The 27802-nt window shown below is 44.2% G+C and overlaps 2 protein-coding genes across 4 annotated transcripts in view; one reads left to right on the forward strand and one right to left on the reverse strand.

Moving 5' to 3' along the window:
- Nucleotides 1–749: 749 nt before the first annotated feature.
- LOC308311720 (sodium/hydrogen exchanger 2-like) lies at nt 750–16166 on the reverse strand. Its single transcript, XM_080758506.1, has 13 exons — nt 15610–16166; nt 14014–14339; nt 10843–10980; nt 7990–8240; nt 6967–7184; nt 6271–6470; nt 5921–6010; nt 5610–5680; nt 4552–4719; nt 3977–4082; nt 3452–3577; nt 2538–2628; nt 750–1526 (listed from the first exon to the last, which is right to left on the reverse strand). The coding sequence occupies exons 1-13, from the start codon at nt 15917–15919 to the stop codon at nt 1114–1116; spliced, it is 2508 nt and encodes an 835-aa protein (XP_080614632.1). The 5' UTR covers nt 15920–16166; the 3' UTR covers nt 750–1113.
- An 8534-nt stretch (nt 16167–24700) lies between these two features.
- The window catches only part of LOC308311651 (inositol polyphosphate-4-phosphatase type I A-like), an 82511-nt gene continuing 79409 nt past the window's right edge, over nt 24701–27802 (forward strand). For all 3 annotated transcript variants that reach the window (XM_080758425.1, XM_080758426.1, XM_080758427.1), the window contains exon 1: nt 24701–24863. The gene's annotated coding sequence lies outside the window, so the exon portion shown is untranslated. The remainder of the gene's footprint in view (nt 24864–27802) is intronic.

Genomic DNA, 27802 nt, shown 5'->3' on the forward strand with positions numbered 1-27802 from the left:
CCCTCACCTCTAGAATTCTCAGAATCTGCTTAAGTCAATTGATTGCCATGGCAACCCCACACTTGTCATTTGATTATACTTAACCAGTCCACTTTTCACAGTCAGTTTGCACTCTGACACAGGCAGACAGACAGATACAGAGATCTCCATATATGGGAACAAAAGGGACACACAGGTGCTATGACAACTGGCATTGCATACTATAACGTGCATCGTTCTCAAGTAGGCCGGTGGCCGACAGGCACAGGCTAGTTCCTTTAAAGCAAAGACTTTTATTTCAGACTTTGTTGATATGGCAATATTGTGTTCTGAAAATAGCTCATCTACAAGCTCACAATGATAGAATATCTAATTGTGAATCAAAGTATGAATCAGGCTACATATCTACAATCAATTAAGGTGGCCAATTATTTCTCCAAACAGGAAAAAGTAGTAGTAATTCATGAGGCCAACTCTCCTAAATTATTGTGTGTACAAAGCGCTGTGTCATAAACTGTACATTAACTAATAAATAAGATAGTAATTAGAATACAGAGATACGCTTTCTGCCAGACAGCAACGAGATTATATGCGTGTGTATATAATATTATGCATCTACAAGAATACAAAGGTCAATTCAACCACACGAGCAGGCAGACAATAACGCAGCTTCCACGTGGTCAGTATATGATGTCACTCAGTCATCTATGACATCACTACTATGACGTCATCAGTCATCTGCAAATTTGACTCCCTGTATGATTTTTTTATTTTCCTCTTTTTTAAGTTAAATATTTCAAAAGGTATAAAACATACAGTATGTGAAAAAACTAAAAGTACATTCGATTGTCTACTGGTCGCGTGCTAGAAGAAGAAACAACGGCTGGCGAGAAGGACAGACCCTCTTCTAGGCAACTCGGCCCCTGCTGTGCCACACCGTAGAATAAAAAGACGTGCACGCACGCACGCACACACACACACACCTCGCCACACGTCCACACACTGTAGTACGTGCGTGTGCATTCACACCACTTGCATGGCCATCGATTAAAAAAAGACATCGATGCAGCAGCGAATGAGTCACTGTGTGCAACAAACACACACACACACACACACACACACAGTCTTTCGTCATCAGGGCCTATGATGATGTGACCGGCGAGACCCCTGTGATGATGATGAGTGTCTAAGTAAGGGGTCTCCCGCCCCGTTGTCCATGGGCTGCCGGTGGTCCGCCTGCACCCTCCCAGAGGAGATGGGTGGCGGCAGAGGGGGAGGACTGACCGCCTCGTCTCCTCCTCCCGTCTCCTCCCCATGGCCTCTGTCGCCTCCCACTGACCGGTCCGAAAGCCGTCGCCTGGGAGCGGGCACTGGCGCCTTGCTGCCTGCCGCCGCGGCCGCCGGGTCGGGCACGCCGCCCTCCCTGAGGGTGTCCAGCCGCCGCGGGGCGGCCAGGGAGCGCGAGGAGGAGTAGGCGGAGGCACTGCTGGGACCGGGCCGGAGGCGCTCCGAACGGCGGTCCACTTCTTGGTCAGCGTCTTCTTGGCCTGTGTGTGAGGAGGACGAGAGTGGAGTTGGAGCAGCTATAGCGGTTTCAAGGACATTTCAAGGACTTACCCCTTACTTAAAGTCGTTTGTTTCTGAACCAATCAGAGTGTCTCTTGCCTTAAGTTCAGGCTATGGGACGTAGCTCTGCTACATGCGCGACGTGTGGACTCGTTTACAAGTGAGACACACAGACAACCAGCTCAGCATGCAGTGCTACTACGTGGCTTATTTTCTAACCTATTGTGTTTTCAGATGATTACATTTAAAATGAGTAACACACTGTCTGGATGTCGTCTTGAATGAGATTCAAAACTGAGTAGTTCTGTGGTCAAAATTTGGAGGAACGTGCAGCTATGGGAATCAAACAGGTGAATGAAATCAAGATTGATTCATTTTTTATTCATTTAGCATGTCATCATGCGGCACATTTTCGTTCAAATACACAAAAATGCAACATTTTCCCATTGTTTTGGCATCTATTGTTAGGTAGGGATTGCTCTAAAAGTGTCAATATTTTTCATTTCACTACATCTTTAAAGGACAACTCCAGACTAAATAACATGCAGGCTAATTTTCCTTCTTATATTGATCCCAAATGACTTGCCATCGGCCTGGACTATGTTTTTTTTTTAAAAACATATGTTTATTGATTTTTCTTTACAACAACATAGTAATTTCAAAGCAATTGTTCACATATATTTCCCCCCCCCCCACAACCCCATGGCGGGCCGGGCCTGGTCTATGTTGGCAGAATTGCCCTCATCCAGTTTCCCCAGCAGAGCGCAATAAGAATATCGCTTTTATGCTGTTTGTTGTGGTCAGAAAAGTGACCACCATTTGATGAGATTTAGCCTCTCAGACCCAAAACGTTGTTATCGTTGGATAATATGGTGTCCACACACAGTTCCATACTGTATTAATGTGGTACCATAGGAGAGATAAAGGCAAACATTGATCAAAATCACAATTGTTCTCTAATTGTGTAGACTTCTTGTAAAGATCAAACTCACCATTAGCGGATAGTCTTCTGAGAGGGAAGGCTGACTCCAGATCGCCCCCTGGCTGAAGAGAGTAGTACTTCTGAGATCTGCTGGGCGCCCTCTGGGCGGTCAGAAAGGGTTATACATTTTTTTAAATATGATTATGGCAAATAATCACAGAATGTCACTGCACTGAGAGACATGTATCTCCTTACAACAACAGTGTCTTACTGGATTTTGCGTTTGTGTTAAATAACACCATAAACCCACCATTACCCTTTTCATGTCACGCACCCTACTAGAGGGTGTTCGCGCACCAGTTTGGGAACCCCTGGTGTAGATCTCCCAGGGAACCATTTGTGTTTTGTGATTTTTTTGGTTTCATACATTTTGTTTTTAATTATTATAAATAAATAAAAATTATGATCAGTACTTTATTTTAGATTTTTTACAAACACATAAAACAGAGAACTTAAAATACAAACACAAACAACAACAACAGAGTACGTATTCATGGACAGACAAGATAGATAAGATAAACAAATAGAAAAAGCCTAGGTGAAAACACCTACAGATTGAAAACCACTGACTTACATCACAGAAGCATGTGTCACTAGCACCATCTAGTGGGGAAAGTGTTTAAAGAATGCCACTGTCAACTTTACTTTATTATTTTAAAGGAATAGATTTCTCTTCAGCACATTGAATGCATCTGGTATTATTAAATGTAGGGTTTTGGTTCAAACAAAATGTAATTTTTTTTGGTATATATTTTTTTAGAATCACCCTCAGGTCTTAATGTCTTATGCATTAATGACTTTATTATGTCTTAATATCTTATGTAAGGCTCTTAATGTCTTATGCATTAATTACTTTATTATGTCTTAACATCTTAATGTCTTATGCTCCAAAACCAATGTCCCTCTCCGTTCACAGTCACTTACAGAGTCCCGGACACTTCCGGAAGTTCCGGAGCGGAGGCTTCTCCTGACACTGGCATGTCGGCGAATCAGGATCTCCCTGGCTTTACCGTTGTCGGGCAGGTTGTGTCTGGTGCTGTACGCAATCGTCTGGGGATGTTTGGAATAACACGGACAACATAAACACGGTGCAGTCAGACTGATTCAGGAGAGAAATATAGAAAGAAACTATATTTATATATATATAAAAACTTTAATGTAAACATTTACTTCAACATAATAAAGGCACAAGGTGTTTATTGTCGCATGCACGCACTATATACAGCCGGTAGGAACATCTGTAGGCAGTGACGTTCTTGTAATACTTCACACTAGTACTAATACACTAACTATATAACCATATTGATTTGACCCTAGGGCAGGGGTCTTCAACGGGGGATCTGTTCTGGGAGTGGGACCCCGGCGTAGGGGGTCCTCAGAGTAATTTTACTCAAGTATATTTTGAAATACTCCCGTATTGCCACTTGTGAACGCAACAATACTCCTCACCTTCTGGCGGATGTTGTACATGTTGTTGGCCAGGATGTGGTGCATCTTCTTTATGTCCGCCGCCATAAATGTCTTCTTGGGTCTGGCCTTGTCCTTTTTCTCATCTCTGGCAAGGAGAGAGAGATAGAGAGAGATAGAGAGAGAGAGAGAGAGAGAGAGATAGGAATTAGACCGAGTAACAGCCATGCAGTTCAGTAGCCGGTTCAAAGACAGTGTCCCTCCCTTTGAGCAAGGCACTCACTCACTGAGAAGTTCCCTGTTTGATTATTCTAAGGTCATTGGGGGGGGGGGGGGGCACTAACATAATCGTCTCATAAAAACCTCATATGTCCAAAACTGTTACTTTTTAAGTATAAAAAAACAGATCTACAAGCTCAATGATACTTTTGTGTGACGCTGTAGTGTGTGTGATCAAAGCCGGGCGTTAATTTACGAAAGCAAACAAAACAAGTGGAACATTATGGAGAGATAAGAGTTTGCCGCCCGACGACCACAGCGACGACAATCGTAAACCACGTTCCAGAGGTTCGTGCTGGCAACCACAATTTTTTTCCGCCGCAGCCAGTTGCACTTACCGCAGCGAGACGACAGAGGGCGCTGCGCTGATGTCTCCCACCGTGGTGTCCAGCAGCTCTATGGCGCTCTGCAGCTCCAGCTTCTTGTACAGCGCCACGATGCTCGACTCGGACTTCCTGTCCCGCAGCAGGATGATCCTCAGCACGTTGTCGTTGAACGTCTTGAACCTGAGAGGGAGAGAGACCGACACAGAGAGACGTACGGACAGACGTATACGGACAGATAGAGAACGTGAAGGTAAGAAAAGGTGTGAGTCTGTCTTATGCGTGCGTGTATGCATAGTATACTCATATAGCAAAACAAAACAAACGTTTCTAATAACTTTAGTTCTTTACACATTATTGTCACAGAAAGCATCCGTGTCATTTTACAATTTAGCAGATCCACAAAGAGCTTCATTATTTTGATGTGTTTTGTGTGGGGTTTTTTTTTTAACACCGATTTTCTATTCCGGGTGTGCCTGGCACAAAACATTTTCATTTCCATGGCTATTATGTATATATTTTTGTGGGTTAGGTTGAAAACAGTGATAGAAAGCATCTAAATACATTTACGTACTGTACATTTAAGTACTGTACTTGCACTTTACTTGAGTATTTCCAATTTCCAATACTTCTACTCCACTATCTCGGATCCAAATGTTGTATTTTTACTCAACTACATTTATGTGAAAACTGAAAACTTTAGCTACTGGTTACGTTGTAGATTTAGATTAGTATTACAACAACAAAAAAACATACATTAACCACTTCAGCCCTATACATTTTGTGCCATTTGAAAATAGCTGATCTACAAGCTTGATCTGCTATTTTCAAAAGATTTTTGAAATTTGGAAATGAGACATTCTGCATAACGAGTACCTTTTTTTTAGGTACTTTAAGTAAATTCTTATGCCGGAACTTTTGTACATTTTGAATTCCGGACTTTTACTTTTCAACAGATTATTCTATATTGCAGTATTGATACTTTTACTCAAGAGACACATTTGAGTACTTTTTCCACCACTGGTAAAAGTGCTCACGTGTTTTTCATTCAATAACAATGTAAAGTTGTTTACTTGTCTTTCCAGTAGTAATGACTCCACTGTCCACACAGGTCCTCGATGCCAGAGATGGTGTGTTCTATCAGCTACACGCACACACGCAAGCATGCACGCATGCACGCACGCACACACACACACACACACACACACACACACAAACACACACACACACACACACACACGAATATAAACACAAGCATTTTACATACCACTGCGTTAAAATGTTGATAATCTCATATAATACTGATATGACAGGACAACTCCACGACGGATATAGATGAGAGTTAATGAGAAGCAGAAAACAACGTGAACTGTATTTCATGTACCCTGTTGTGAATTTCCATGTTGATGGACCTCATCTCCTTGTTGGTCGTTCGGATGTTCATGAACTCGATGATCGGACGAAGACTGATGCCCTGTAACATTACACACATCAGTGTTTAACCTCATTAAGTTTAGAATTCTGGACTTTTACTTGTACAGGAGTAGTTCTACATTGCATTATTGATACTTTTTACTTAAATGTTAAAACATGTGAGCGCTTCTTCCACCACGTACTGGTGATAACGTCCCGTGCCGTGCGTCGACGGCATCCGAATGTGGCGGTGAACACACACACATATCAATCTGGGGGTCCTTGATATGAAACCCGTCCTGGCGGTATACCGTACCGTACCTGTATGAAGACGGTGAAGATGATGACCGCGATGGAGGCGGTGACAAACAGCTCCCTGCGGTTGATGGTGCCGGGCAGGGTGAAGGCCAGGGCGAAGCAGATGGCCCCTCGCAGGCCACCGTAGGCCAGGCCAAACTGGTCCTTGTAGGAGAAGGAGATGGTCTTGAAGGGGTTGACGATCTGGCTCAGCACCAGAACACCTTGGAGGAGGAGGAGTGGAGAGGAGAGTATACATTCAGAAGAATGTCAATCTAGTAACACTTATCACAACGTCACAGTTGGTGGTTTTTGGATGTTATCAGACAATTTATAATCGCCGTCATCAGCCCTTATCAAGACATTTCCTACATATTGACGTTGTTATCAACCATTGTCCGATGTTCAGTTCAGTTCAGTTTATTTCCAGCTCTTTTGGACAACTGAGTTGTCCAAAAGAGTTTCTGATGCAAGCTTGTATATATTTCATATATATTTATGTCATTTCTTGTTTTTTGTTCCACTGGATCTCTTAACATTCTAGTGCAGTTTTTATTTGTTGACAAAATTGTCAATATATTCATTCAATCTTAGTCTTCGTATAGCTTAGTTCTTATTTAGTTTTTGTCTGTGGAAAAAAGGCAGTCGACAAACATTTTCCGCCAAGGCTGTATAGTCGACAAATCCCACAGCGCGCGGTGCAGGGTCCTCATCACTCACCCAGGAACCTCCAGACGAAGGCGAACAGCAGCGTGAACAGGATGTAGGCCCAGTTCCACTCGTGCTCCGTGGTGATGGTGACCACGCCCAGGAAGAAGAAGACCAGCGTCTCGGAGATGGACGCCATCATCTTGACCACGTGGCGGATGGTGGTGCAGGAGCGCTGCGCCACGTTCTCCTCCACGTAGTACTTCATGGTGATGGCACACACCACAATGCTGCAGGAGAGGACGACAGGGGACAATTATTTCATTCACCAAAACATATATTTTGTACACGAGGGCTTTAGTTATGAGCCGCAAATCCAGCTTGTTTATTTTTGAATGTTTTATTTCTTTCGCGGCTTTCGCCTTTATTCTATATTTTTCCATGGAGGGACAGACAGTAGGCCGACAGGAAACGGGGAGAGAGATGGGGGGGGGGGACACACGCAGCAAAGGCCGTCGGGACCGGGAGTCGAACCCGCGGCACACCGCCATGAGACTGGGCCACCAGCCACGGTGCCTGGACCGCTGAGCCACGACCTATAGGCCACATCACGCTTGTTTTGATCAAAAACGCAGCCTGGGAAAAATAATCTGAGATAAATGGATTCTTCGTTTCCTATACATAGACATCATAAGCGCACTGACTTTCCACTTCCCCTGTTTTCTTCCGTCGCACAGCAACCGGAGCGACACAGACGGGTATATCAGCGTAACATAATCAATACAAATAATAAATAAATAACAAAGACGTCAAAAGACAATCTCAGCGCCGAGGGCCAAAGGACAAAAAGATGTCAAAAGACGATCTATGAGTTAAGCACTTCAGCCCTTTGTACATTTGACAGTAGCCGGTCTACGAGCTCGTGACGCGATCTTTTTTTTCAAAAGATTTTTATACATTAAAAAAAAGAATCGTGAAATGGAAGATTCTGCATAATCAGCACTTTTAAGTACGTTTTGATACTTCTATACATTGCAGTATTGTCATACTTAGTAAGTACGACTCAGTATTGTCGTACTTCATTCCACTACTCACGCCATGATGCTGGAGATGGCGAACAGCTCGGCCACCAGGTAGGCCAGGTAGCTGTAGAGGAACACGAACAGGGGCTCGATCTGCCGCACGTTGCTGGTGAAGCGCGTGGTGAAGGCGGCCAGGAAGCCGAACAGGAAGCCGAAGGCCACGCCGCCCACGCCCACCACGAAGAAGCGCGCCACGCCCAGGAAGACGTCGGGCGACTCCACCACGGGCATGTCGGCCACGAAGATGAACATGTTGTAGAGGACCTGGAGAGGAGAACATCAAGATTCAAGATTCAAGAGAGATTCAAGATTCAATAATTTATTTGCCATGTCAACAAGTTGATAGGAATTTGTCTTGGTTCATACTCAACATATACAGACAATCATAGATACACAAACAAGAAGGACAGTACAATACAAAAACAAAAACCAGCAGCATAGGAAATTACATCCAGTTTTTTAAAGTGCTATATATGCATATACTATGAGTTCAGATATCTAATGGCTACGGGGTAAGTGCTATCCCTGAAGCGACATGTTGAGCTCTGGATACTTCTATATCTCCTGCCTGATGGGAGGAGATTGAAGAGGTGATGTGCAGGATGGGAGTTGTCTGCAATGATTTTATTTGCCTTCCTAATTATTCTGGTGGAATAGAGTGAGGAAAGTGTAGGGAGGCTGCATCCTATGTTTTTTGATGCGCGACGTACTACTCTTTCCAGCTTTGATTTGTCTTGAGAGGTTGTGTGACCAAACCAGACAAGCATGGAGAAGGTGAGAACACTTTCAATAGTGGCCCTATAGAAGTGAGTCATGGCTGCTTGGCTGACTTTGAACTTCTTAAGCTGCCGCAGGAAATAGAGACATGAAGGAGAGCATGAAGAACAGAGAAGATGAACATGTTGAGAGGAAGCAAGTGCGTTTTAGACACAACAACAAAGGGAATACAGTTAAACTTGGCGTTATAAAGGCTCCACTTTGGGAGATGATCCGTGAATTTTGTCGAAGCAGCATGCTAAGCAAAAAACCGGGAACGTTAGCAATACATTGACATTGATATTTAGCTTGAATCAGCAGTCATGAATCATTAGAATTCTAGCCTATGCTAGACTGATCAAAAGGTGGAGGCTGAGAATCATAGCAGAGACAGCACACACACACACACACGCACACGCACACACACACGCACGCACGCACACACACACACACACACACACACACACACACACACACACACACACACACACACACACACACACACACACACACACACACACACACACACACACACACACACACACACACACACACACACACACACACACAGAAACCAGTTGGACATCCTCATCCCAGAGCAGGTTAGACTAGAATGCAACGATGTGAAGCATCCCGATGGTTGAAACTCCTCTCACCCTGAACTCAGAGCTGCGGGGACACCACACAAAAAAATAAAATAAAAAATACCATTGAGCTAATAGAGCTGACCTGATTGCTCTTCCCAACCTTTTGTTCCAAGGAACAAAGGCTATCTACGTTGTGAGATTGTAGATAAGCTGTCTTCGGTGTGTGACACTGGCGCACATCCAAGTAGGCTATACTGTAAAATCACCATTCAGAACAAGTGAAAGCCAAAGGCCCCTGAGGTGAAACCATACCTGGCATTCATGTGACTGAAACTCAGGCACAACAAAGACAGGCTTTACTGTAGGTGGGTGGGTGTGTGTGTGTGTGTGTGTGTGTGTGTGTGTGTGCGCGCGAGCGCCTGGAGGAGACACCCTTCAGCTGTACCTGCTGGGAAACAGGACCGACCGGGGTGACTACGCAGTGTTACTGCTTACCATATCAAACGATAGCAGACCTTTTTACACAGGACGCACCTTTGTTTTTGGTTTTTTAACTATTTGATTGGTTAAAGCGGTTAACCCATTCTGGGCGGGAACCCCTATTGGTATCTTACCCCCTCAGGCCGGGCACCCATATTTGGGTTCTGTACAGTATGTACAGTATTCAAAAATGTAATTTTTTTGATGCTGCTATATAAATATTTGAAGTTTTTCAGAAACCTTAGGTCAGGATTTAGAGGCGTTTTTAGAATCGGCCTTAGGCCTAAAACAAAAACAAAGGAAACTCTCAGAGTTATGGGAGTCCATGGCCTAATGCATATGAAAGAAGGGGTCATTGAAATGAAATACAATTTCTAACTGTGTACACTGTACAGTGCCTGATTCCGTTCATTTCTTTACGATGCTTTACATATCTGCATATCTGCATCTTCCAACCCGGAATAGTGACCCGCCAACTTTGGTTCCCACTTCAGAAGAAGAAGACGTATTTTTTTTTAGTTCCAGTTCTGAAACAAACATTTAGGGGATCTGAACCAAATCATTTGGTTCAAAGTTTTGCGGGGGAAAAAATAACGGAACCGGTTCAACCCCTGAAGTGAAGTTATATCCATGTCAGACAGTAATCCATGCATGTTGTGCTGTATGACTAAAACTAAATGGGAGTTTGACTCAAAAGACCAGCATGGGCTGTATTTTGCGTGTCTTAAGTACCAGGTCTTATTACCTAACTTGAGTAAACTAAAGACCTGGAGGCGTGATCAATGCTCTTTGGACACTCAGAATAGCCAAATGACATTGATCACGCCTCCAGGTCTTTAGTTTACTCAAGTTAGGTAATAAGACCTGGTACTTAAGACACGCAAAATACAGCCATGGGCTCTATTTTCGACGCACGCACACACGCACACACGCACACACACACACACACACACACACGCACACACACACACACACACACACACACACACACACACACACACACACACACACACACACACACACCTCTCTAGCGCTTCACTCACCACCGTGACGGCGTCGTTGAAAAGGCCCTCTCCAAAGATGACGATGTACAGCTGCTCGTTAACGCCCACGTCCTCGAACACGCTGAGCGCCGCCACGGGGTCCACGGCGGCGATGATGGACGCAAACAGGAGGTTCTCCTGGAGACCCCAAAGAAACAGTAGGTTAAACAGTAGGTTCTCCTGGAGACCCCAAAGAACAACGGGAAAGAAATTTGTGAAAATGATCGATGAATTCATTAGTTGAAATACATATAACCCTATATACCCTAGCTCTGGTCCATAGCTCTAATGCGTGCCTTAGAGCTATGTTACTTTCAACTTCTGCCGCTCGCATGAATGCAGACCAGCCTCTACTCTTTAGTGTAAATAAAAAGAACGTTTTTGCTACTCACCAAAACAAAGGCGGGTTGTGTCAATAGAAAGACTACTTTCCTTAGTGGAAGCACTCTGAGCCCCCCACCACACGTATAAACTGTACTTTTTGGCCAAAAAGGGATTTTGTTTCCACCGGAAAAAAACATTTTTAGTTACTCCGCTGCGCCCTCTACTGATATTGCCCAGAGAACTGCCTCATAGAGGATATTTTTCCTCCGGTGAAAAAATATCCCTTTTTGGCCAAAAAGTACCGTTTATACGTGTGGTGGGGGGCTCAGAGTGCGTCCACTAAGGGAAGTAGGCTTTCTATTGACACAACCCGTGTTTGTATTGGTGAGTAGGTCAAACGTTCGTGAGATTTCCACTAAAGAGGAGAGGCTGGTCTGATTTCGATTTGAGATTTAATAGGGAAAGTCCCATAGCCTTAATGCAGGAAAGAAATTCGCAGAATCGAAGCATTAATGCTATGGACCAGAGCTATATATACCCTAACCCAGGGGTGGGCAACTTTAATGATGGCGAGCGGCCAATATATTTCCACACTCACTCCAGAGGGGCCACAGACAGTACATATTACTGTCATAGCAAAATTAGCCGATCTACGAGCTCACAACGTGTCGTCTCAATGCGACACGTTTTGAGCTTGTAGATCAGCTATTTTTTTGCTATATTTGAATTGAAAACCTGAAATATATTTTTCTATTGGAATCCTGAAAAGTAACCTTTTTATTGAATTTCAAATGCATTTAGTTATAGTTATTATCTTTATGAACCGTTAACATAACTACATTGGACACAAAAAGATAAACATTGTAATACTAGTCATTTAGTACTAGTCATTTAATACTAGTCATGGAGTAATTAAAGCGGGTTTGGAATTGTAAACAGCTGAAATCAATACAGTATATCAGTATTGTGATATTAACATGCAGGCCGCATTAAGTGAAGGTGGGGGCCGCATGTGGCCCCCCGGCCGCCAGTTGCCCACCCCTGCCCTAACCTTATTGATCAATTAACCGGTTAGTTCATAAGCAGCGTTTTATTTATTTATCTGATAATCTTAATTTCCCTCAATAACATCTAACATAGAAATCTACATTTTGCTGATATATACAGAACGGATATAGAAATCTAATAAATATTTGACCATTTGAAAGACAGGGTTATCTTTTCAATGGCTTCTTTTTTTATTAGGAATAAAATAAAATGAAAAGTGCACTGTCTTGTCTGTCACATCACAGCACAAACTCAGAGTCGTTTCTGTGGCTATACCAAGGTGGTGGGGACATTCTTTTTAACCGGTCCACATGTGCGTTCCTCGGCCATGTGTGCGCGCAGACAGCATTACATTCACAGAAAACCGCCCAATGATAGAACCACAGAATTCTCAATGAATTGTTAACTGAAAGTTTAACTGAATGTTTAATTGTTTAATTGAAGCGATTCATCGATTAACGGTTAACTATAACATCTCTAGAAACAAGCAAACAGCAAGTTCTCCTGGACCCGCAAAATCAATTAAAAGAAAACACGAGGAGAAGGAACAATAAAATATAGGCTATACACAGTCAGTGGTTCTCAAACCTTTTTGTCTCAGGTCACCCCTGTATTACATTTATCTTATATTACGGTATGTAAATATTTAAATCTTTTCCCCTTGAGATACAGTATCTGTCACAAGGAAAACTTGAGAGAAGAGTAGTTTCCATTACGACAGATAATAACAGAAAATAACTTCATACTTTTAACCACTGGAACCCCAGCAGCATCCCTAGTCTCTGTCTGTGTGTGTGTACCACCAACATTAGAAAAGTAGTCGGCCGACGCGCTTTCAAATACAAAGCTCCGGATGACTGGAACAATCTCCCCAGCTCTCTCAGATCAATCAACTCCTTCAATATCTTTAAAGTCTCTATACTCACTCATCTTCAAATACCCTGCTCTTGCTTCTGAATTCTGATATGCCCTCAGTTTGTTTCTTTCATACAAACCTGTGAATACACTGTAAGTTGACATCTATGCATGTGCACGTTTGTAATTATGTATCCATCTCATCTCGTCAAAGCATTTTACTGCATTGTGCACACCGTATTATGTAACAGTTTGTTTCTGATTTAGATTTTTTGATTTATGATCTATGTCTTCTATATGAGTGCCATGATGATGCATTAAGTCCCTTATTCTCTGGGTGATTAGGTGGGGTGGGAGCGGCCAGCTTGGGAGAGCTTTCTGTTCTGTTTTGTTTTGTAACGTATGCATGGATGACGTACTTGTCGTAACGTTTCCGTCTAATGTATCGCTCTGTATTTGCTGTATGTTGCTGGACCCCCTCGAAAACGAGATGATGCATCTCAAGGCGATATCCTTTCTCAATAAAGGTACATACTGTATGTACTGTTGTAATTCCACGTAACTCGAGAACCGTTTGCCCCACTGACTTAAAATTCCCCACAGCGAGTGCAGTGCCCGATGTCGAGTCGGTCGGACCCGCGGCTGTCCAGTGGCCTCTGCCCGGGCTTTGGACCATATACAAGTAAGACGCGCAAACTGCGTCCGCAATGACCAGTGTCCATATATGGAGCTGTCCTGTTCTGACATCATTCTGACGTACTATACATGATAGACTCCATATTTGGGCATAAAAGGGACACAGACATAATATCTGGGTGGGGGAAGGGGCATGCATGTCCAACAACATGCATCGGTCCAAGTAGGGCCAGTGCCTATAACGGGCACCGGCTCTATAGTTGACCAAAAATAACAGATGTCTCAAAAATCAAACGCCGACTGACTGACCTGCAGGTTGATGTCCTGCACGCCGAACGCCTCCACCTGGCAGACGGCGTAGAGCGACAGGCCGATGCCCACGCTGTTCCACAGCGTGCCCACCACGGCGTACAGCACCACGGTGCCCAGGTTCTCGAAGAAGGCGCGCGTGGGCATGAAGTAGCCGTTCTCCAGCACGATGAGCGGCAGCATGTACAGGAAGAACACGTTGGAGTCCAGCATGGCGGGCGGCTCCTCCGCGACGGCGTGCATGATGGCGCCCACCACCAGGCCGATGGAGATGAGCAGGCACGGCTCCGGGATCCAGATGGTGATCTTGTTGTACACGTGGAAGCCTGTGTTATTAAAAGTGGGAGTGATTGGTGCAGCCAATGATGAGATAACGCTCTGTCAGTGACATTCATTCAGACAGACATTCAGACATTCGCTGAATTATAGTATGATGATGATATGATGATGATACATTTTTTTGGGAGGAGAAGGAGGAGGGAGGGGGAGGGTTGCAGGAGATGGTATATATACAATGTTTTATGTTTGTTAATTACAAAATATTTACAGGCAGACGTCATAAGAACTCTTCAATCAAAATAATAATCTCTAAATACTATAAAACATTTAGAAGCTTTGCTATTGGTGTTTCTTTTCTCCTACTAACCCAGTGGTGCGCGAGTGCCTTCCAGGGGGTGCGCGACATGAAAAGGCTAATGGTGGTGGTGCTATGGTTATATTTTTAAATACATTAACATATTATGCCAATATTGCAAGTATATGCAGAATATATAGCCTATGCTGCATGTATTATGCCATATTCAGGTTCATATATGTGGCTGTGGATAAAAAGGAAATACATGTCTCTATGAAGCTTATGCAATTTATATTTCCATGTGGGGGGGGGGGGGGGGGGGTGCGTCAGCTATCCGGAGGTAACAGGGGGTCCAAAAAGGTTTGGGAACCGCTGTTCCAACCTTATCCAGCGTGCTAGCCCTTTTAAGACTTCGTCTTCAGTATCTGGTTAAAAAACCATTACTGGGGATTGTTTGAACTTGACCTTGAACCTTGTTTCCCAGAGTTTGGCCAATATACAAATGAGGAGAGGCGAGAGGGTATATAGGGGTGCACGATGGAAAAATATATAATATCACAATATTCTTTCTAGCAGTATCACGATATACACGATATCTTTATTATCACGATATTTTTTCATGTGTTTTTCATGGTTATTTTTTTAAGTGACTTAATTCTTTATGCCAACTACGAGATATCTCGTATAAATAAAGCTTTATATCAAATATGAAACGGTTTAGCTGAAAATCAACTTTAGTACTTTTAGTATAGGCCTAGGCTACATTTTGTATGACAATACCTTTGTAGGCAACTTTTGATCAATTTTGATTTCTGACTTTTAATTATATGCTTTCTAAATTTACCCATTCTATATACTTCTTTTCAATCAATCAATCACTTAAACGGAGTAGGCTATAGTTCTACATTGCAGTATTGATACTTTAATTTAAGTAAAACAATTGAGTAGCCTAATTTTTCCACCACTGGAGTCTGGACCTACAGTAGGCCTATAGTTCTTATAGGCAGCTATAGGCTACATACCAATTTTAGCAAAGGATGCCAGCAGGATCCACAGCGTGAACTCGAAGGGAACCTGGACGCGGGCGTAGTCCATAGTGAACACCGGCAGGTTGGCCTTCTCCGCGTTGGGGAAGGCCTGGGGTCCGCCGGACTCCTTCACGGGCTTCACCGACACCACCAGCACGTGCGTGGCCGGCGTGGGGGTCACGCTCCCCACCTCGCATCTCGCAACTCCGACGCAGCAGCAGCACCACAGCAGCAGGACAAGCGCGCAAAAAGCTGCATTGTTGCTGTTGCCCCTTTCCTTTGAGATCATCCTCTTCATCATCATGTCCAAGGCGTGTGAAACCAAAGAAACATCAACGCCGCGCGTTGTTGTGTTGCGGTATAGGCGTTGTTGTGGCAGGCGCTGCTCACAGCAAGTCCAGGTGGTGAGTTTAAGAAAGATCCATGAGGCACTCCGTAAATCCCTTTTAGGCTAATTCAACCGGTTATATCGCTGCAAAGTGCAAACAGTGGAAACAATGTTTTCCCTGCAGTTCCAAGAGACCTATAGATAAGTTCATTATACTTTGAATGATGCCTCGTATATAATATTCAAGTAGGCTGAAATAATATTATTCTACTTCAAACCTAATGTGTGGTCATGCACTATACCTTCATGTCAATTCCTTCCAGTCCCAGACAGACAGTCCACATGTGAAAACAAAACATAACATAAAAACCCTATCTAAAATGACAAGAAGCTATTGTCCTTTATATAGCACTCCCATTACCTGTAAGACTAGCTGCAGTTTTGGTGGTGATGGTGGTGCATGGTGGAGTCGACTAACCTGATTGTCAGTCACCTCACCTCTCCTGTGTGTGTGTGTGTGTGTGTGTGTGTGGGTGTGTGTGTGTGTGTGTGTCACACGTGTCACACGTGTGAGTGTGTGTGTGTGTGTGTGTGTGTGTGTGTGTGTGTGTGCGCGCGCGCGTGCGTGTGTGCGTGCGTGCACTGCGTGCGTGACTTGTGTACTGGGAGGAGTCCAGACAGCTGTGGGTGTACGGCATCAAGGCCAAGAGTACACTGCTGCTGTATTTTCCCCATATCAGGTGTCTTCAACACTGGGCCTGGGACCCCTATGGGGTCCTGAGAGTTACTACCTTTATTTATGTATTTATTTATTTATTTAGAGGGGCTATGTATGCACAGCTTTGTGTGTTTTTGGCATGGAATTTGATGATTTGATTGACTGGGCAGTGGGCACGGAATGTGATGCATGATGATGAATGATGATGTACATACAGTATGAGGGAGAGCGTCCCTCACTTCACACGTTTGTGTGGCTGGGGGGGTTGTCTTGTCAAAGTGACATTGAAACAGCGCTACCATGTGGGCTGAGGGGGCTTTGGTCGGTGATGGGGCTGCTGCGACCTGTGTCACTGCATGCTGCGTCATTGCATCATGTGCTGTGGTGGTGGTGATTGGTGAAAGGAACTATTAACTGTCTGAAGTAGCCGATACTGTTTCATCTTTCGCGCAGACGAAATGAAAGCCTGGGTATCGAGGCTACCGATACTGTACTTAAGTAGGCTAATATAACATTTTGAGGTGTTTTTACTTTACTGGAGTATTTCCAATTTCCAATGTTTTTACTTCTACTACTAATTTAATATTGTACTTTTACTCCACTACATTTAGTTAGTTCATTATAGCCTATTACATTTAGATTATTATTGTAAAGCATACACTAAATTACTTCATATTAGACATTTGAAAATAGATGTACAAGCTCACAATGCATCACTGACATTCGCTGTTACGTAATTGGGTTCATTGTGTTCAGAAATGTTTTATTGATAGTATATTTATGGTATTGGTACTTGTGTGTGCGTGCGTGAATGCGTGCGCGTGTGTGTGTGTGTGTGCGTGCGTGTGCGTGTGTGGACCTACCTGCTTCGTTCTGCCTCCTATCAAGCTGGACCGACCAATCGGAAGAAGGATGTCCATATCAGAGCACTATTTAACAGCTAGGTTTATTGGCAGTCAGTGCTGTGCTCCAAAAGTGTACACCTCTCTGGGTCAGTATAGAACACCAATGTTATGTTGAGTCATTTTTAGTTTGTAAGAAGTGTTACCTTTGTGATCTAATGGAGTATGGGTGCTTGGTTTTTGTAACACTCTATATCTTTTTGGTTAGTTTATGTTATAGTTATAGTTTTATCATAGCACCAATTCTGAAATCTTCATTTTCTGTGTTTGTTAGGTTAGTTAGCGTTTTGAGTTAAGGATAGGTTTAGTTTGTTTTGCTCATTTCTCAGAGTTGCCCCATATCCTTATTTTTCTGTTAAACATTATTGGGGGGTGCTAGCCCCTCCTATGCCCAGCTTTGTGCGTCTGTGTGTACCAAATATGAGACGAGTTGATTGGCTGAGCACGGAATGTGATGTATGATGATGTATGACAATAAGACTCTCTTCACAGTCACCAGTGTGATTATTTTGCTTCAGGTTTGAAATGCTTTAAAACTCAATGTAACATGCCATGGCTAGAGCAGAGTTGTTGTTATATTTATTTGGTTGGAAACCCATTGAATTTTTATTGTATAGTACGTCATGGTTGCGTAAAGAGTAAATGCATTTGTGAACTGCATGTGTCTGAAAAGAAACTTATCAAAGGCTACTAATAACAGCTATTCACTTTCCAACTTTATGTCGCAATCCTTCATTCCCTAGCCTAGACCTATAAGGATTGTAACAGTCACAATGCGACATAGCGACACAATGTGAGATTGTAGATCTGCTATTTGACATTATTATGTGTCGTAGGCTACAAGAACTTTGTGATGAGATGGAGAAAAAAAATTAAAGAATTACATTTGGGAGCTTGCCCTTTCCTTGTCCCACGTTGTGAGTTGGTACCATAGGTCCCATCTCATAATCCTTTGCAACAGCCACTTGTTGCGAGCCAGGTTTCCTGTTGAACTCACAGAAATCAATAATTTCCGAAATTACCACAGAATATCTGAACTTTGACAACATTTTCTAGGACAGCATGTTGAACCCCAACGGAAAACAGCCCCAGTTTGCCTACAGGTGACACTTAGCCTGAGTAGTGTGCGTTTACATTATGCTTCTCAGCCCTCAGAACTCACTCTAGCCCTCAGGCTGAGGGCTACAGTGAGTTCTGTTGGTCGTCTTGGAAGAGTGGCAGGAGAAAACACTGGCGAAGTTGTCAGACGTGGTTGGTTTGAACCCCTCAAATATTGCTGTGCTATTGTTGCTAGTTGGTGAAGTCACCGCTGCAAGCTCTCCAGAGCCCGCGAAGAGTGATTCCCCCAGCCGGCTGGAGTTGAGGACGGGACTTTTCAGGATGAACTGAGCAGGCCGGGGGCAAAATTGAGTTCTGTTGCTCTCTGGGGACCAGCGTTGGTGCATCACTTCCATCTTGGAAGTGGCCATGTCCTTGTTAGAGGTGCGAGAGAAGAAACCACCGGTGGCGATGTTATTTTGGGAGAAGCCTGTGGTGGCGGCTGAGAAGGGCCCAGGGATGGGGGGCTGGGCTGGGGAAGAAGCGAACAGTGGAGGGAAACGGACGTGTGTGTGGGGCTGAGACAGAACGTTGGCCGAAGGCTCTGTGTTGGTGGTACTGGGTCCAGCAGAGTCCCGTCTGTCGACAGGGGATGATACCTGTTCGCTGTCTTTAGAAGGAGAAAGGGGCTGAGTATTGTGCGCTGGTTTGAATGGTCCCCCAAGCTCTTCTGTGCCATTGTTAGTATGAGATGTCACTACTGTCATGATGGGAGTTGCCAGCTTTCCACTAAACATAAAGGCACTGCTTTTTGCTATAAGTGTGGGGGACTCCTTATCTGCAACAGGCTCCTTGGCAGGTGTGGGTGTTGGGTTGTTGTTGGCGGAGGTGCTGTTTTGAAGGGAGTTCTCAGGCACATTCGGTACCGCGGCCACTTCATCATCTTCTGGGTGTTTGGAGGAGGTCCTCTCCCCATCCATCCTGCCAGAAAATGGCAAATCCCCCAGCTGGCTGGAGTTCAGTGCTGTGCTATTCTGGCTTTTTGGGGTGGACTGGGCAGGCTGGGGGCCAAAATGAGTTCTGTTGGTCTCCAGGGACCAGCAGCATGGGGAAATTGAAGCCGTCTTGACGGTGGACATGTTCTTGTTCGAGTTGTGGGAGGAGATAATGCTGGTGGCGACGTCGTGTTCGTGCCGCAACAGGTTGTCCCTGTTCTTGAGCAGGGTGCTGCTGGAGAAGAGCCCAGGTGCAGAGGGGGTGGAGGGCTGGGCTGTCGGCTCAAGGGAGTCCCTTCCGACCATGGGCGTATCACTAACGTTGGGATAAGGAAGGGGCTGGCTGTTCTGCTCTGTACTCTGCAAGCTGCCCTCCCCCAGTGGTTTGGCTGGATTCATTGGTCCCTCAAGCTCTCCTGTGCTATTGTTCGTGGGTGACTTCTCTCCAGTTGTGATGGGAGTTTGCGGCTTTCCATTCAGCATGCAAGGACCAATCTTTGCTATAGGGCTACTGAAAGTAAATGCATCAGATGGGACAGGGGAAGCGGAGAATCCCTTGGTGATAGGGGAGGCAAATGTAAACAGTACACACAGGGGTGTAGAGGTTTGCTCCTTATCAGCAAAAGATTCCTTGGCATGTGTAGCCATGGCACTGGGGGCGGCGTTGGCGTTGACAGGGGTGGTGGCGGGAGGTGGGCAGGTGCTGTTCAGAAGGGAGATGGTCGGCGGATCTGGCACCTGGGCCACGTTGTCATCTCTTGGGTGTTTGGGGGAGGAGAGCTGTGTGCTGGTCCTCCGTCTCTTCATTTTCCCCCCTCCAGAGCCTGCACTACTGGCTTCAGGCATGCTAGACAGGGGGTAGGCAGGCCCATCTGAGCTAGTTGTGCCATGAGAAGGGCCTAGGGTCGATTCAGGGATGTCAGGTAATTGTCTTTTGGGGGCTTTGACTGAGTCCTTGATGGTCCTGTCCAGGAAGAGTCCCATGGAGGTCTGAGATCGGACGGAGTGGTAAATCGGGGTCACCAGTGCCTCTACTGGGGGGAGAGAGGAATCCAGTTTATTTTTGCTCTGCAAATGTGAAAGCTCTAGACTTTGGCCTTCCAGGGATGAGGAGGGTGCAGATGGGATTCCCTTATCAGCTAGTTGAGGGTTTGACCACTTCTTAAGGGACTGTAGCATTCGTCTGGCTGTGACACTGGTCACCCCACAGGGCTGGGCCCCGGCAGGCTTGGCTATTATCTGCCTCTTCACGGGGGTCTGGTAAGGTGTGCTGGGGCGTGGGCGGGCACTCCTAGCTGCAGCCACTCCACCATATCTAGTCTTTCCTGGGTAGAAGGGTGAATCCCCCAGCTGGCTGTAGTTCTGCACTGTGCGGCTCCGAATTCTATTGGACCAGAGGGGTAATGATGCTCTCTTGGTGGGCACACCTTTTCCATCTTCAAGCTTCAACAAGTTGTCCAGAATCTTCTTGAGCAGGGACAGCTTTGTGAACAAGGGCTCTGTATCTGAGGGGAAGACAGTCTGAGAGAAGATGTTGCTGGAGACCCTGTGTGCTGCTGGAAGTTGCTGGCTGTTCTGCTCCCTGCCCTTCTTGAGAGATTCGGCTGGTTTGAATGAACCAACAAACTTCTCTGGGCCATTGTTAGTAGGACACATCACTGCTGCGATGCTGGGAGACGTCAGCTTTCTGTTAGACACGGAGTGACAAATCTTTTCTACAGGCGCCCTGAAAGTAAACGTTAAGGCTGTGGGGTGCTCCTGATCTTTGGCAGGTGTGATATCCCTGGCACTGGGGGTTGGCTTGTAGTTGGAGGTGGTGGGCGAAGTGGAGGGCGAAGAGGTCCTGATTGGAAGGGAGATGGCGGACAGAGCTAGCACCTCCACTCCTTCGTCATGATCTTCTGGGCGTTTGAAGGAGGACTGGGTGCTGGTCCTCTCCCCATTCACAATGTCTCCTCTAGAGGCTGTGGAGAGTGAATCCCAAACCCAGGTGAGGTTTGATGCTGTACAGGCTTTCAGGTTGAAGAAAAGCTTTTCCACTGTGTCTGTTAGTTGACTGATCCGGCCTGATTGCTGCTGCTGCTGTTTACTCTTGGCATAGGGTTTAAAGGAGATATGATGAGGTGATATGAGGTGATGAGGAGATATGATGAGGCTGCTTCTCATTTTCGAGTGGCTCGAGGTCACCTTGCATCTGTTATCGAAGTATCCCAGTAGTTTGACGGGAATGATGCCCTTTACTCTGTCAACCCACTCCCTATTCTTGATGAATGGAGGTAGCGAGGGAATAATGTCCCTCACTGTTTTAGCTCCACCCTTGCAGTATCGCTGTAGCGAAGGAACGATGTCTTTTACTGTGCGAGCCCACTCCCTGTTATTGAAGTATCCCGGTAGCCATGAGGGAGCAACAATGCCCTGTAACGGGTGAGCCATGCAATCCTTGAAATATCTCTTTACCTTGTTTGCTCCTCGACCGAATCGGTCAAATCGGCCCGGCTGCTGGCGTCTGCTCTTCATGGCGTAAGGTCTCGAGGAGTAATTATGACATATTTTGGTTCTAATCTTCCCTCCACTCGTGGTTGCCGTGGTCCAGCTCGTCCGAGGGTCTCTTCGTGTTTTGTCGTTGTAGGCACCACTGGGTTCTGGGGGAGTTGCTTCCATCAACGGTGCCACCGGGGACGGTCCACATCGCATTCTAGATCTCTCTCTCGTATGGCCCGAACGAACACACCTTCGGTCGCTGGTTGGAACCCGGTTCAAAGGGCCGCAAATTATTGTAGAACAGTGTGTTTTTTGTAACGATGTGTGTGCGGCCGGCAATCAATTCAGGGTGTGGGATGAGCCCACGGTTGTCGGTGCTCAAGGGAGCGAAGATAGTTTAGTTCGGGGATTCCGTTTTTATACTGTTGATGAGTCTGTAGTGCCGAGGAAGCCGCCGTGATTGTCTTGGGTGGCTGTGTAATCTTCGGGCAGAGTGCATTGTCAAGAAGGTGTCACTCATTTAAGAAAAAAAAAGACAAATATGTCCGATATTACCATGATGTAAACGTGATGTCGACGTCCATATTTGGGTGCCACCGATAGGCTGATGTTATCATGTGGCCAACTCCATATTTGGCCATTAGTTGCACAATCTGGGAACCCATTAGCAAGGAAAACAAACAGCTGTTTATTTCTCAAGGTCGGCTTTATTGTCAATCCAATATATTGGTGGGCTTAAACGGTGTACTGTCTGCTGTGTTTGTACCAGTCCTTGTATCCAATTTAGTGAATGGTGCAAATGAAACCACTAAAACACAATGCATTTTTCCCATAGAGATTTCAAATATATATATTTCTTTACGCCTAAAATCAAGCTATCAGGGTCCTGGTGAATCACCATAAAACCTTATTACTTGCGCAAGCAGAGCGCGCAAGTTCTAGTTTCGCCCAGGACGATATTCGATGCGCATGCACCGTCCCAGCAAATTACGTAATGACTACTTGTGCCTGATACGGCAGTGGTGCCAGATTACATACATGTATACATAGCAGCATTACCTTTAATCCTCCCGACACTAAAACATTACGTCACCATCGAAAACCAATTACACTCTGGCATTGGGTCCTTTAATCCACATCTTTATTACGTCATCATTGAGAGCTATAGTTATACCAGTTATACCCTGACGTCATATGCTGGGACGGTGCATACGCATCAAAAGTGGCGCAAAGTAACCACAGTATACCGCTAATCAACTTACAAATTACATATACATATATACACAGAGGCATTTAGTATTAATATCACTATAGTCCAATATTAAGTAAATTTAAAGCAATTGATCATTTAAAATAAATAATTAAATAATTATACTGTATACGTGATAACATATTTTATTTCAGTTTATATACCTTTTCTTTCATCGGATATCGATGATTTATTTTTCTTTGAGAAACTAAAAAGGGATCCAGAATAATTCTAAATCGATAAAACTATATTTCTTTTATAGATAGAAACTTGTACCATACTACTTTTTTACATAAAGTAGGTAGGTAGCAAATAGCTAAACCTAATAATTCAACATTTCAAACGTTTCTTCACAGAGAAGCTGAGATTTGACAGTTTGTAGCGGTCGACAGTACTTGCGCACTCTGCTTGCGCATTAGTAGGCCATTGATGGCCATTGATGGCCTACTAGTGTGCAACAAGCAATTAGGCACTCGACAGAGTGAAGTTCGAGTTCATTCTGTGAATGAATAAATGAATGAATGAATGAATGAATGAATGAATGAATGAATGAATGAATGAATGAATGAATGAATGAATAAATAAATAAATTTAAATAAATATTTCCTTGAACTTTATACCCATTCTCGCCATTCCGCAAATGCAAACTGTTAATAACATGTTCAATCAATCAATCAATCAATCAATCAATCAATCAATCAATCAATCAATCAATCAATCAATCAATGAGCATGGCCTTGCAGTCAGGGAAGTTACACATGGTATCCACTTGGTGGCGGCAGAGGGCTGCAGTTCCAGCCCAGCCTAATGGTTGAAGGAAAACGGGTGCACTTCAGGGGTGATTTGAGCGAGATTAACTGAATTAATATGATGTATTTTATTTGTATGAATTCAGTAATAGCAATCGACGTAGAAGCAAATATGCAGCAGCAGCAGCAAATGTCTAGTTAGCCTACTTTAGTAATTGTAGGCCATGTTTCCTATTGATAGCAAACTTTATTATTTTAGACAATTTGTTAATATGGGATAACGACGAAAGTCAACATTTTCGACATTTTCCAGGTAAAATACATTAAATTAACCATGGATTGGAGAACTCCAGAACGTTTTTTAAAATTGTAATTAATTGTTGTATACATTTTAATTGATAGTTTTATAAATTTTATTTAAATGTTGTATTGTATGTTATGTATACAATATACATTTCATTTGATTGTTTTATAGGCAGGCCTACATTGTATAATGTTATTATACCACTCAGATCAGAGAGGGCGGCGCGGGTGTATGATGATGTCAGAGGGAGGCGGGGCAAGTCACTGCGGAGAGAGAGAAGAGGAGGAGGAAGGAAAAGGAAAGAGAACACACACACACACACACACACACACACACACACACACATACTTATTACACGGCAGAGCAAAACAGCAACCACATGACATGACTGCACCACAACAGTTGGACTCTTAGCTGGTGAAAACAACAAAACAATGGATAATAACTGTCAGACGACATAGATAGAAGACGTACACGGCGGTCGGTAAGTAGGCTACAACTGCTGTTTGTTTACTAGTCTCTGTGTGCTGTTGTTGTTGTATTGTTTACACTACACACACCGCAGGAAGTTCAAATAAAACACAACACTTCTGCTGGTTCTTATTCTTAACTTGGACGGTGGACCTAGCTCTGGTCCATAGGCATAATAGCCTCACTGCTCTTGCTGTCGTTGCGACGGCATTAGCCCTGGTCCAGTGCTTACAGCGAGTCTCTCTCTGACGCCCTGTGGAAGTCTCTTCCGCAGCCCTCTGGTGATATTCTCACTCCCGTGCGAGTGTTTACAATTCCCAGCAAATAAACAAAACGACGTAACTACTCACCGACACAAAGCCTGCTAGACCTTGGTAAAAGTCTATTCTCGAAGCTGGGAAGCATCTCAGGTCCCCAGCGTCTCTCTAAAATGCACGTTGTGCAATTTTAATAACGCAATGTACCCTGAATTTACCGGGCAGTCATTTATTCTACTACGGCATTTCCGGGTTTTGCCTGCGCCGATCTGGTTGGATTAATCGTTTTTAATGAGTGAAATAGTGCATTTTAGAGAAGCTGGGGACCTGAGACGCTTCCCAGCTCCGAGAATAGACTTTTACCAAGGTCCTAGCAGGCTTTGTTTCGGTGAGTAGTTACGTCGTTGGGTTTATTTGCTGGGATTTGAAAATCCTCGCAAGGGAGTGAGAATATCACCAGAGGGCTGCGGAAGGGACTTCCACAGGGCGCCAGAGAGAGACTCGCTGTAAGCACTGGACCAGGGCTACGACGGCATTAGAGCTAAGACCATATCATCTCTGTTATCATAACATACATTATGAGTATGACTATGTCTATGACAGTCTTGGTCCAAGGCTATAACACCAGTGGTGGAGGAAAGTAATATAGTACATTTTACTCCAGTACAAATTTCAATACTTTTCAATATTTTTTCCAAGGGATTTGTATACATTTGAGAACTTGAAATTGGACATTCTGCATAATGAGTACTTTTACTTTTGTATGCCAATACCTTTGTACCTTTTGTACTCAAGTACATTTTGAATTCCAGCCTTTTACTGGTAGTATTTCTATATTGCAGTATTGATACTTTTACCTATTAAAGTACCACAGTATGATGGAGAATTCCTGTTCTGTTCTTTGGCTAAATAGAAGTGTCTATTTGTACATCTCTAAATGTTTTGATGATTTGAACATGGTGGACCCTCTTGTAAACAAGTGTAATGCTTAATTGGGTCGTCCACTCACAGTTAACAGTCTTTGTATTGAGTTTGTGCTTGAAATATACTGTAATTCTGCAAACTGTAAAAAAATATTTCAGTCAAGTAACACAAATGTGAGTACATTTTAAATGGGGTATAATATAAAGGTAATATATTTTAAGATGTTACTGTGTGTTTGTGCAGGCTTGCATCAGTCACACACACACAAACACCACAGATCTAGTGTAGGCTTACCTCCAAGCAACTGTGTGTCGTGTTATGCAACTTGGGGACACATTGGTGTGCGTGCAATGCCCTGGGAGCTGTAGAACAGTGTGCAGACCTCCTTCCTTTCCCCTGTACGTATCTTTTTGTTCAGCACCTAAATATTATTGTATAGATGAGATGTGTGTGCTTCCCTCTATTTGAGAATATGGCACCAGATCAAACACCACCACCATGAATACTCCTCCCGGAATTTTCCCCCAGTGAGGGGGATAACTTTGTAATATGCTATTGGCTGTTTGTATTCTTTTTGGAAAAAAATATAAAAACATACTCCTATGGAAAGGCTATATTATTTTACTTATATTGACCCTATAAACAATTTAGTATTATTTAGTATATGTAAGGTTTTGCCCACTCAAATGGTAGTACCTCGTCAGATAAATCCCCACATATCCTACAACAACTTCTGTGAACAGACTTCACTGTAGTAGCTTTTCATAAATTATATTTGTACTTAGGCTGTCGGCTGTCATGAAAGTTTATAGTTAGAGAAATTCAAAGTCCAGCTGTCCCCCCCCCCCCCCCCCCCCCCCCAACTGGGGAAAATTCTGGGAGGAAAACAGAAACGGGGTGTGTTGTCTTGTTACCACCACCATTGTGATGTAAAGTGACACATCAAAGAAGAATCGCCACACACACACACACACACACACACACACACACACACACACACATAAAAGTTCTCAGTCACCAGTCATTTGGATTCCATAGAAGTCAAGTCAGCATGTTTTCTATATAGAAGCAGGTCATGTGGACAGAATGGAACATAGGCAGGGCTTAAAGTTCTCAGTCCTGGGGACTGATTTCAGTCCTGAGGATTTCATAGGGGTCATTTAATGGCATCAGTGCAGATTTGTAAAAAATCATTTTCAGTCTTGGGATTTATTTGGGCTTTAATAACCTGAACATAGGCCATCTACAACCAATAGGCCCCATTTTGAGATTGGGTCGTGGCCAAATACAGTGGTTTCCTTCAGAAAACTGTTTTAGGATTTAGAAGACATTTGTAGAATCGGCCTCTCAGGTCTTAATGGGGTTAATCCATGCACACTGTTCCATGTGTTCTTGTTTGCGTCTGAGAGAAGCAGCCCTCCTTGCGTGTGTGGAAACCTAACTTATTATTAGTGTGTACAGTGTGTGTGTGTGTGTGTGTGTGTGTGTGTGTGTGTGTGCGCGTGTGTGGTTCATTGCGGTCATTGTGCCAGCCAGTGGTGCAGGTTTCTTGTTTCATTGTGAGATGTCAAGGTCACTGTGCTGGAAGCACATTGATTTACAGTGCTACGGATGCTACACACACACACACACACCTCTTACGGAGAAAAAATAATCCATCCCTGTTACCACGTGTCTCTCTCTGGGGGGGGGGGGTCCACATGCACACAGAGCCAGGTTTCACTTTCCTGCACATGGGGGGAATGCATGGGATGCTCTTCCATTTACCAGA

This window comes from Protomyctophum bolini (assembly GCF_963924005.1).
Source record: "Protomyctophum bolini genome assembly, chromosome: 24".
Lineage (NCBI taxonomy): Eukaryota > Metazoa > Chordata > Actinopteri > Myctophiformes > Myctophidae > Protomyctophum > Protomyctophum bolini.